Raw genomic sequence first — 12,980 nt, 5'->3', positions numbered from 1 at the left:
TTAATGAATTATTTCATATTTTCAATCATTTTCAAAGTACAGTTTAAATGGCTTGATGTTAACCCCGGTAGCCGTGGGGATAAGGCTCTCGCTTACGATGCTGACATCAATGCAATCTATCCGGGCATCGGTTCGAATCCCGTGCACCTAAGGTTGATTTATATAATATTTAATAACTTAACTTAACTTTAATAAATTAAATATTTAATAACTTAACTTAACTTTAATAAATTAAATATTTAATAACTTAACTTAACTTTAATAACTTAACTTAACTTAAATGTCAATTTTTAAAACACAAGATGTCATAGTTTTTGTATTTTTCCTCATGTTTTAATGTTGTCTTACTTTTTTAAACCTGTAGAACTGACGGAAATTATTGACTTTTGTCTCTGTAGTGTCGTAAATTTTTAAGTTTCCGGTCGGTATAGCATAAGTCCGTCGAACAAATGATTTTACCAAAAATTCAGATATTTCGACGTCTTTTTCGGTTTTAGTTGACAAATTCGGGATAGAATTGACAATCTTATGAATGTTTACATTAATGTATTTTTTTTTGGATAAAATCGTTTTTCAAAAATACTATAACAAACTTTGATAACGTGTCCTGTAAAGTTTATCAAAAGGACTTTTTGTGCCTTTTCGCATGGACTGGCTCATATATTATTATAGATTTGACCGTTGGTTTTCCGTTTGAATTGTTTACACTAGTCATTTTTAAACCCTTTATAGCTTGCTGTTCGGTGTGAGCCAAGACTCCGTGTTGAGGACCTATAATGGGTTTACTTATACTAAGTATAACTTTGATGGAGAGTTGTCTCATTGGCACTCATACCACATTTTATGTTTATTTCGATATATTTCGAAAAAACGAAATTTTATTCTGATTTATTATCATAATTATGTCAATTAAAACGTTATACATTTGATTAGAAAAATTAACAGGATATGATTTGAACTAGAACTTTCAACCTAAATGAGAGAGCTAGGTAGTTAAAAATGGCGTATTAAGGTCATCGGAAAAAAACTCAATATGATTTAAAATCTAAACCGAGGCATTGAAAATACCAATGTAATATTTACGATTTGAGTTTAACAGTTTAAACAATACCAAATCAATGAATTTAAGATGGAAAAAAAGGTGGCTTAATGACTTCCATAAACAGCAATCTTAATCAGCAATCGTAATGTTCAATTGATAAAATGCCCGCTTACTGTAGAGTTTCAACGATGGACATAAAACGAAATTGAAATTAACGCTCCATAAAATGTTGATCGTCTGTCAACAAAGATATAAACTATAAACTAAATACAACCGTATATATATGGTAGTGGCATTTGTAAAGATAAATTTTATGTTATGTATATCTGTACAGAACGACAGTTTATATACTTTATCGCAAAAATTTAAATTAAATGCATTTCAACAGGTGTAAAATGTAGAAATCTCTAAAGAGATACAGCTAATTTTCATCTTTCCGGTACAAAGTTGAATCATTCTCGACAGGTTTACAGTTTATATTTATTTTACCGGTACAAAGTAAAATCATGCTCGACAGATGTATAGTTTATATTTTCAAATTTATTTTACCTGTACAAAATTAAATTATTCTCGACAGATGTACAGTTTATATTTATTTTACCGGTAGAAAGGTAAATCATTCACGGCGATAGTAGAAGGGCATTATGTTTTGGTCTGTACGTCCGTTCATCTGTCCGTTCGTCCGTCCGTGCGTTCGTTCGTCCTGCTTCAGGTTAAAGTTTTTGGTTGAGGTAGTTTTTGATGAAGTTGAAGTCCAATCAACTTTAAACTTAGTACACATGTTCCCCATAATATGATCTTTCTAATTCTAATGCCAAATTAAAGTTTTGACCCCATATTCACGGTCCACTGAACATAGAAAATGAAAGTGCGAAGTTCAGGTTAAATTTTTGGTCAAGGTAGTTTTTGATGAAGTAAAAGTCCAATCAACTTGAAAATTAGTACAAATGTTCCCTATGATATGATCTTTATAATTCAAATGCCAAATTAGAGTTTTGAACCCAATTTCACGGTCCACTGAACATGGAAAATGATAGTGCGTGTGGGCCATCTGTGTACTATGGACACATTCTTGTTTATATTTATTGTACCAGTACAAAGTTTAATCATTCTCGACAGATGTACAGTTTATTTATTTTACCGGTACAAAGTTAAATCATTTTCGATAGATGTACAGATTATAGTTATTTTACCAGTACAGAGTTAAATCATTCTCGTCATATGTACATTTAAACAAAGGACAAATTTATCAAATAGCAAATAACCCATAATAGTTATCAAAGGTACCAGGATTATAATTAAGTACACCAGACGCGCATTTCGTTTACATAAGACTCAATAGTGACGCTCATATCAAAATATTTATAATGCCAAACAAGTTCAACGTTGAAGAGCATTGAGAATCCAAAATTTCAAAAAGTTTTGCCAAATACGGCTAAGGTAATCTATGACTAGGGTGAGAAAATCCTTAGTTTTTCGATAATTTAAGGTTTTGTATTCAGGAAATTTGAAGAATTGACCACATTATTGATATTCATGTCAACACCGAAATGTTCACTACTGGACTGGTGATACCCTCGGGGACGAAACGTCCACCAGAACAAACTTGTCAACTTACATTCTTAAACAAATGACAAATAACCTATAATGAGGTATTCAACATACAAACTTAAACAAAAGACTGATTATCCATAGTGAGGTCGTCAACATACATACTTAAACAAAAGAAAACCTGAAAACAGCAGATAACCAATATGGAGATCGTCAACATAGAATCTTAAACAAAGGACTATGTTTAGTGGTTCTACAAAAAATATGTGGTATGATTTCCAATAATAAAACAAGCGGACATGGATAGTGACTATTGATTTTTTGAAGTAATAATTCGATAGTGTGTCTTATCTGAATCACTTCAATAAAAAGTATACATCTGTGTTTTATAGATTATCGATAAAAAAAAAAAGTACAATGAGTAAGATAATTTGTTTATCATGTTTTAGGTTTCTTTCCAGAATAATTATACAAGACATGCAAACTAAAAAAGTATTTAATTTCTACTACGATAATTGGCTTGGAATTCAAAGTGGTACTGCTAAAGTGTGTTTGTCAATCAAGTCAGGTTACGAATTGAAGCAACAGTTTTTCCTTAGAACAAGTCAAGATTTACGTCGAGGGCATTTGTGGATCAGTATAATTTCAAAACCACCATGTAGTAATTTTACGAGGGCTCAAAGATTATCATGCGCATTGTCTTTATTGTTTTGTACAATGTTGTCCTGTCTTATGTTTCATGGAATTCCGACTGACGAAACTATTAGTTCTGATGTAGCCAGTATTCAATTTGAATTTTCGCTGAAAGACTTTATCATTGGTTTGCAAAGTAGTATAATAATGTTTCCTATAAACTTTGCCATCATTGAACTCTTTGTGCGATCAAAAACAAAACAGCTACATAAAGAACGATATATGGAAATTGATGTAAACCGTCCAACGGCAAGTGATGAAAAAGGATCAGATAAAAAAGATAATGAAATTGTGGCAGTAAAACGATGGATGTAAGTTAACTAATTTTATGATCTGTTTTTTTGTATCCCTATGGTGTGAATTCGAAGGGCTCAGCCTATTTATACAGCTAGGTTAATATACCTAAAGCAGTAAAACGATGGATGTAAGTTACCTTATTTTATTATCTGTTTCTTGTATCACAATTTTGTTAATTCGAAGGGCTCAGCCTATTTGTAAAGCTAGGTTAATATACCTAAAACGTAAAATCAAAAAAATACTGAACTCCGAGAGAAATTCAAAATTCAAGGAAGTCCCTAAGCAAATGGCAAAATCACAAGCTCAAACACATGGAATGGATAACAACTGTCATATTCCTGACTTGGTACAGGCATTTTCTTGTGTAGAACAATGTGGATTGAACCTTGTTTTATAGCTAGCTAAACCTCTCACTTGTATAACAGTCGCATGAAATTCTATTATATTGACAACGATGCATACCTACGCTTATAGAGACATTATACTAATAAATGTACTCGACCATACTTCTATGTGGTAACAAGACATATCGGCACCCAGACAAATCGGCACCCAAGTCCGAAGACATTTCGGCCCCCATTTTGGACATTTCGGTATCATAATTAAATCATAATTAATTGTAGTTATGCATTAATCAGTATTTTATGTTTAAATTTAATAATTCCTCAATAGAGATCAAAAGTGTATAGCTTGTGTTTGCAGCTTGTGTTCTCGTTTGTCCTTACATCTGTTAATACACCACAATACTTGAACATTCAATATTTTATTGTTTTAATATTAAAAGCCACAAACACAACAGCGTGTGCAAGCTATATTGAGTATATACCTAGAAACATATATAAAGGTCAACACTTTTGGGCTACTTTTTCTTACACAATATTAGACGACAGTTGTATACAGTGTCAAAATGTTGTGCGCCCTAGACATGAAGCTTTGCAATGTGATGGCTGTCAAAAGTGACATAACTACTATATTTTCACACTAAACATGCAAATTGAGTTCATGCCCTCACACATAAACAGTGCCAGAAAATTTTAATTTTTGGTTCACTATATTTAGATCAAAGATAAATAATTTATAGGTGCCGATTTGTCTATGTTAATTGTCGATTTGTTCAGGTGCCGATTTGTCTCGGTGCCGATTTGTCTTTCACAGATGTCGATTTGTCTAGGGTAGGTGCCGATTTGTCTGGGTGCCGAACTGTTTAGAATAATTCCTAATATGTAGACGAACACAGTTTGGTCGCAAGTATTTTGCTCCTGGTATCGAAACAATGCAAACAGAGACAAATCGTTGAAGAACTTAACACACTGCTTACACGTGGTATACATTCTGCAATAAGATTGAAAGGAAAGTATCGTCGCCAAGCATAAATTTTCAAAGGCAAATGAATTTCAACAATACGCAGCACGGACATTTCAATGTCAGTATCGAGGCAGATTAAATGAAAACCACGTTTAACGCTTATATGATAGAAAACAAATTCATATAACTCGCATTATATCATGAGCTAGATATTTAGTAGTTAACATGCCTGTATTCTAATTCGTCCTTATGGCTTTAAATTCGACAATTAAAATGTTTATCGTTTAAAATGATTTTGCCAGGGAATTTGTTTATTTAGTATGAAATTTGACCATGAACTCAACATATATATCATAGTAAAACAAATAAACGCGAGGTGCACGTTCCTTCTACCTCATCTGATCATTAACAATTTGTTTTCATGTTTATCAAAATTTTCTGGCAGCTTTTTTCCATTAAGTGGACTTTTTCATCTTATGAAGATTTGGTTGGTTATTGCAGGAAGACAAAACTTAAAGTAATACAAGAAGATATTGATTTTGATTTTGTAAAATAAAATATGAAACTGTTTTCGTAATATAAAAAAATATAATAGGTAGTCATCTATAAAACAAAATCAGTACATGCGCAGCAAACAACACATTAAAAAAGAAAGAAACGTGGCTTTTACTGCTGTTCTTTATTTCAAAGTTATTGAAATATCGCAGAGCAATCTTCTTACATCGAAATCTTTCCTAATTCTCTTTCAGACTTTCCGTTCGAATGTTTAAATGGAGTTCGGTTTTTTGTTACATGTATTATACTTTTCTCTTAAAAGAGGAACGAAAGATACCAGAGGGATAGATAAACTCATAGATCAAAAATAAACCGACAACGCCATGGCTAAAAATAAAAAGACAAACAGACAAATAATAGAACAGACGACACAACATAGAAAACTAATGACTAAGCAACACGAACCCCACCAAAAACTGGGGGTACTAATCTCAGGTGCTCCGGAATGGTAGGCAGATCCTGCTCCACATATGGCACCTGTTGTGTTGCTTATGTTATTTCAAATCCAGTAAATAGTCTTTTTCGGTAGGTCACATTCGTTAAAAAAAGGAAGGGTATTGTAGGTAATATTAGTTAATCGAAAGTACCTCTTATAATTATGATGCTTTTGGATCTTTTCATATCATTTTTTTTTATGACATTTGTAAATCAAAATAACTATATACTTGTTATCAGTGTTTTGAGATCTTTTCATATCAGTACTTATATGACATTTGTATATTGGATATAACTATATACAGTGAAACCTGTCTAAACTGAACCTCTTCGGGGCCAAATATTTTGTTAGGTCTAAGCAGGTTAACATCTCATTAAGTTTGATATACTGGACTTAAGAACATGTTTGGTTTAGACATGTTTTCGATGCATGCAAAATCGGTTTGGACAGGTTTCACTGTAATTTTTATCGAAACTAATTATTTCCAGGTTTCCATGGTGGGTTATATACATTGCATGGACCACAACTATTTTGACATCGTTGGTTTCGTCATATTTTGTTATGCTGTATGGATTAAAATATGGCTACTATGAAAGTTTGAATTGGCTAGTTTCCTTTCTTACAGCATTTGTTGATGATGTCTTTTTAATGGAACCTATAAGTGTTGTGTTTTTTGCCATCTTGTTCACATTTATATTGAAACGGGAGATCAAAATTGATTCTGCTCCAGCATTGATTGTACACAAACCAGAAAGTAAGTTTGTTAATCTTAAATAGATTTTTTGTGTAGTTACTAATAATATTAGTCACTTATCGGTGACGCCATAAGTCACCTCTTCTATCGATGACGTCATAAGTCACCTCTTCTATCGGTGACGCCATAAGTCACCTCTCCTATTATGACGCCATAAGTCACGTCATTCCGTAATTCCGCAGCAAACCATTATACGGAGATTTTTTTCTAAACGCCTTGAGAAATTGGGCTAATTTTCGGTATGTTAGCTAACCATGATGAGTTACAGATCAAGTCTAAGTTTCGTTCTGCTTCACTGTTTTTTGCCAAAATAACGGACTTTGGACTTTGATAAATTGTTGAAAATCAAAGTTATACGAATTTTATATCTAAACGCCTTCATATATAGGGCTGATTTTGTGTATTTGAGTTAACGATGATAGGTTACAGATCAAGTTTAAATTTTATTCCACTCCGTTATTTTTTGCCGAATTAACATCCTTTGGGCTTTGATATATTGTTGAAATTATACGGAGTTTTTTTTAAAACGCATTGAGATATTGGCTGATTTTTGGTATGTTAGGTAACCATAATGAATTACAAATCAAGTTTAAGTTTAGTTCTGCTCAGCTCATTTTTCCCGAAATTAACGGTTTAAGATTTTGAAAATTGTTGAAAATCACAGTTATATGGCGTTTTTTTCTATATGCCTTCAGATTTTGAGCTGATTTTGGATATGTGAGACTACCATTATTGATACCTTTTTTGATACATAATTTTGATGATATCTATTGAAAAAATAATCTTTTCATTCCAGAAAACAATACATTATTGCAGAAAAGAAGTGATACGAAGACAATTATCCCAGGACATGCTTCAAAAAAAGATTTGAAGAAAGCTAAAAAAGAACTTGATTTAAAAGAAAAAATCCAGACAAATCTCCAAGATATAATTCTTTACGTGTTTTTCACATTTATGTTGTTATTTGTTGTTCACAACCACCGACCAGTGGAGAAATGTTTCATGCAGTCTCAAGATATCAACAATATTTTTATCCAAAATACATTAGAACATGTAAGTATTTCAAACAAGAAAGAAATGAGCAAAGGAACAATCATAAACCATTAGTCAAATCAAACGGAACAATCTCATAAATCCATTAATAACATACAACTAAATGAAAATTTAAACAAATGAGAATTTAATAATCTCCATTAGGAGCCAGACAGGATATGTCGACAAATTAGTTTCTCCTGCTTTTAATGCATCACACGCCTTATAAATCATCATTCAAATCACATTCCATCCTCATTCAATCCACATTTCATCCTCATCCAATCCACATTCCATCCTCATTCAATCCACATATAATCCACATTCCATCCTCATTCAATTTACATTCCATCCTCATTCAATCCACATTAAATCCACATTCAATCCATATTCCACCCTCATTCAATCTACATTCCATTCTCATTCAATCCACATTCACATTCAATCCTCATTTCAAAGAAGTTAAAATACCAGACCAGACTGTACTGGGATCTAAGGAGCTAAGACGCGAAGCCCATTGCTATTAGTTGAAACACCGATACTGGTTTTATATTCACCACTTTGAGATAATGGTGGCCGTGTTACTCCACTGTGTCTTATAAACTACCATCACAAACAATTTTGGACACAATGAAACTTAATATGTATCAACAGATAGCGAAAAGGTAGGATCTTTATTTATTTATAATGATACCGAAAAATATAAATACATAAATAACTATGTTCGATTGAGGTAATATATTTTCTACAACCGTTTCTAGTTAAACGGAGAAATAAGTAAACGGCCACGTCAAAATGATGAATGGAGTGAATATTGTCTCGAATTTGTTGAATTTCTCGTTAAACTGCACATTGCATGAAGAGGATGCATGGTACCGGAAGAAAGATATTACTATTTGGATTGAAAGACTAGTTACTTTGAGCACGTCAATATGTGAATGTGTGTACATTAAACGAAAGAAAAAGGTCATGTCAAAATCGATGTATCTGGTTTTGACAATGGTATTTTTTATATAAAGACCCAATTTTGTTTTGTAGAGGACAGGGTTTTTTTGGTGGGCAACGTGAACATGCATCTATACATTGTTTGTCGAAAAATATCAAAATGAATTTCATCGTAAAACAAACCATTGTCGTGTTAAAATTTATATTAAACGGGCACTTTTCTGAATAAGGGGGCTTAATGATTAGTCTTTAGTTTGCTTAGTTTTGTCTTGTTTTCTATCATTTGTCAGGTTTTCATTTTTAGCTCAACTGGCCCAAAGGGCCAAGTGAGCTTTTCCCATCACTTGGCGTCCGTCGTCCGTCGTCGTTAACTTTTACAAAAATCTGCTCCTCTGAAATTACATTGCCAAATTTAACCAAACTCTGCCACAATCATCATTGGGGTATCTAGTTTTAAAAATGTGTCCGCTGATCCGCCAAACCAACCAAGATGGCTGCCATGGCTAAAAATAGAACATAGGGGTAAAATGTATATTTTGGCTTATAACTCTGAAACCAAAGCATTTAGAGCAAATCTGACATGAGTTAAATTGTTAATAAAGTCAAGATCTAACAGCCCTGAAATTTTCAGATGAATCGTACAATGGGTTGTTGAGTTGCTGCACCTGAATTGGTAATTTTAAGGAAATTTTGTCTATTTTCGGTTATCATCTTGAAAATTACTATAGATAGAGATAAACTGTAAACAGCAATAATGTTCGGCAAAGTAAGATCTACAAATAAGACAACAAGATCAAAATGTTCAGTTGACCCCTTAAGGAGTTAATGCTCTTAATATTCATTTTTTACTAATTTTTCGTAAATTTTTGTAATCTTTTACAAAAATCTTCTCCTCTGAAACTACGGGACCAAATTTAACCAAACTTAGCCACAATCATTATTAGGGTAGCTAGTTTTAAAAATGTGTGCGGTGACCCAGCCAACCAACCAAGATGGCCACCATGGCTAAAAATAGAAGATGGGGGTAAAATGTAGATTTTAGCTTATAACTCTGAAACCAAAGCATTTAAAGCAAATCTTACAAGGGGTTAACTTGTTTATCTAGTAAATATATATCTGCCCTGAAATTTTCAAATGAATTGGACAACTGGTTGTTGGGTTGCTGCCCCCCAAATTGTAATTTTTAAAGAAATTTAGCCGTTTTTAGCTCACCTGGCCCGAAGGGCCAAGTGAGCTTTTCCCATCACTTGGCGTCCGTCGTTCGTCGTCGTCGTCGTTAACTTTTACAAAATTCTTCTTCTCTGAAACTACTTGGCCAAATTATACCAAACTTGGCCACAATCATCATTTGGGTATCTAGTTTAAAAAATGTGTGGCTTGACCCGACGAACCATTCAAGATGGCCGCCATGGCTAAAAATAAAACATAGGGGTAAAATGCAGTTTTTGGCTTGTAACTCAAAAACCAAAGCATTTAGAGCAAATCTAAAATGGGGTTAAAATTGTTTATCAGGTCAAGATCTATCTGCCCTCAAATTTTCAGATGAATCCGACAACCCGTTATTGGGTTGCTGCCCCTGAACTGGTAATTTTAGGGAATTTTTGCTGTTTTTGGCTATTATCTTGAATATTATTATAGATAGAGATAAACTGTAAACAGCAATAATGTTCACCAAAGTAATATTTACAAATAAGTCAACATGACCAAAATGGTCAGTTGATCCCTTTAGGAGTTATTGACCTTTTTAGTCAATTTTTAACCATTTTTCGTAAATGTTAGTAATCTTTTACAAAAATCTTCTCCTCTGAAACTACTGTGCCAAATTAATCCAAACTTGGCCACAATCATCTTTGGGATATGTAGTTTAAAAAATGTGTGGCGCGACCCGGCCAATCAACCAAGATGGCCGCCATGGCTAAAAATAGAACATAGGGGTAAAATGCAGTTTTTGGTTTATAACTCAAAAACCAAAGCATTTAGAGCAAATCTGAAATGGGGTTAAAATTGTTTATCAGGTCAAGATCTATCTGCCCTCAAATTTTCAGATGAATCCGACAACCCGTTATTGGGTTGCTGCCCCTGAACTGGTAATTTTAGGGAATTTTTGCTGTTTTTGGCTATTATCTTGAATATTATTATAGATAGAGATAAACTGTAAACAGCAATAATGTTCAGCAAAGTAAGATTTACAAATAAGTCAACATGACCAAAATGGTCAGTTGATCCCTTTAGGAGTTATTGACCTTTTTAGTCAATTTTTAACCATTTTTCGTAAATCTTAGTAATCTTTTACAAAAATCTTCTCCTCTGAAACTACCGTGCCAAATTAATCCAAACTTGGCCACAATCATGTTTGGGATATATAGTTTAAAAAATGTGTGGCGTGACCCGGCCAACCAACCAAGATGGCCGCCATGGCTAAAAATAGAACATAGGGGTAAAATGCAGTTTTTGGCTTATAACTCAAAAACCAAAGCATTTAGAGCAAATCTGAAATGGGGTTAAAATTGTTTATCAGGTCAAGATCTATCTGCCCTCAAATTTTCAGATGAATCCGACAACCCGTTATTGGGTTGCTGCCCCTGAACTGGTAATTTTAGGGAATTTTTGCTGTTTTTGGCTATTATCTTGAATATTATTATAGATAGAGATAAACTGTAAACAGCAATAATGTTCAGCAAAGTAAGATTTACAAATAAGTCAACATGACCAAAATGGTCAGTTGATCCCGTTAGGAGTTATTGACCTTTTTAGTCAATTTTTAACCATTTTTCGTAAATCTTAGTAATCTTTTACAAATATCTTCTCCTCTGAAACTACTGTGCCAAATTAATCCAAACTTGGCCACAATCATGTTTGGGATATATAGTTTAAAAAATGTGTGGCGTGACCCGGCCAACTAACCAAGATGGCCGCCATGGCTAAAAATAGAACATAGGGGTAAAATGCAGTTTTTGGCTTATAACTCAAAAACCAAAGCATTTAGAGCAAATCTGAAATGGGGTTAAAATTGTTTATCAGGTCAAGATCTATCTATCCTGAAATTTTCAGATGAATCGAACAACCCGTTGTTGGGTTGCTGCCCCTGAATTGGTAATTTTAAGGAAATTTTGCTGTTTTTGGTTATTATCTTGAATATTATTATAGATAGTGATAAACTGTAAACAGCAATAATGTTCAGCAAAGTAAGATTTACAAATAAGTCACATGACCAAAATGGTCAGTTGACCCCTGAAGGAGTTATTGCCCTTTATATTCAATTTTTATACATTTTTTCGTAAATCTTAGTAATCTTTTACAAAAATCTTCTTCTCTGAAACTACTGGGCCAAATTAAACTAAACTTGGCCACAATCATCATTGGGGTTACTCGTTTAAAAAATGTATGGCGTGACCTGGCCAATCAACCAAAATGGCTACCACGGCTAATAATAGAACATAGGGGTAAAATGCAGTTTTTGGCTTATAACTCAAAAACCGAAGCATTAAGAGAAAATTTGACAGGGTTTAATTGTTTATCAGGTCAAGATCTATCTGCCCTGATGTTTTCACATGGATCAGACAACCCGTTGTTAGGTTACTGTCCTGAATTGGTAATTTTAAGGAAATTTTGCCGTTTTTTGTTATTATCTTGAATATTGTTATAGATAGAGATAAACTGTATACAGTAATAACGTTCAGCAAAATAAGATCTACAAATAAGTTTTTCATGACCAAAATAGTCAATTGACCCCTTAAGGAGTTATTGCCCTTTATAGTTAATTTTTAACATTTTTCATAAATTTTTGTAAATTTTTAGAAAATATTTTCCACTGTAATTACTGGGCCAAGTTCATTATAGATAGAGATAATTGTAGCAACAAGAATGTTTAGTAAAGTAAGATCTACAAACACATCACTATCACCAAAACACAATTATGTCATGAATTTATCCGTGTCCATTGTTTAATATGCACAAGACCAAGGTGAGCGACACAGGCTCTTTAGAGCCTCTAGTTTTATTATTATCTTGAATACTATTATAGATAGAGATAAACTGTAAACAGCAATAATGTTCAGCAAATTAAGATCTACAAATAAGGCAACATGACCAAAATGGTCAGTTTATCTCTTAAGGAGTTATTGCCCTTTATAGTCAATTTTTAACAATTTTACATTAATTTGGTAAATTTTTGTTAATTTAAGGTCAAGGATCAGTAAATAAACTAGTCCATAGATTTTTTTTTAAATTTAGAACTCTATTAGATACTGAAAATATACATCAGAAAATTTAAAAAAAAGTATATGTCACCGACTTCGTTTTCAAGAAAAATCCAGTTTTAAAATGGTCCCAGAGGGTACTAATTTACATTGAATATATAGGTTAAATTA

The 12,980-nt window shown here is 32.9% G+C and overlaps 1 protein-coding gene across 4 annotated transcripts in view; it reads left to right on the top strand.

Moving 5' to 3' along the window:
- Window positions 1–12,980, top strand: part of LOC143080593 (polycystin-1-like protein 2) — a 113,111-nt gene that overhangs the window by 86,873 nt on the left and 13,258 nt on the right. For 3 of the 4 annotated variants that reach the window (XM_076256504.1, XM_076256506.1, XM_076256505.1), the window contains 3 exons: window positions 3,043–3,597; window positions 6,368–6,633; window positions 7,430–7,686. In XM_076256504.1, coding sequence (XP_076112619.1) covers window positions 3,043–3,597; window positions 6,368–6,633; window positions 7,430–7,686 — 1,078 coding nt within the window. Of the gene's footprint in view, window positions 1–3,042; window positions 3,598–6,367; window positions 6,634–7,429; window positions 7,687–12,980 lie in introns of those variants that run through there. The other variant, XM_076256507.1, reaches the window with a different exon arrangement.

This window comes from Mytilus galloprovincialis, chromosome 6 (genome assembly GCF_965363235.1).
Source record: "Mytilus galloprovincialis chromosome 6, xbMytGall1.hap1.1, whole genome shotgun sequence".
Taxonomy (NCBI): domain Eukaryota; kingdom Metazoa; phylum Mollusca; class Bivalvia; order Mytilida; family Mytilidae; genus Mytilus; species Mytilus galloprovincialis.
This window is presented reverse-complemented; position numbering and strand designations above follow the sequence as displayed.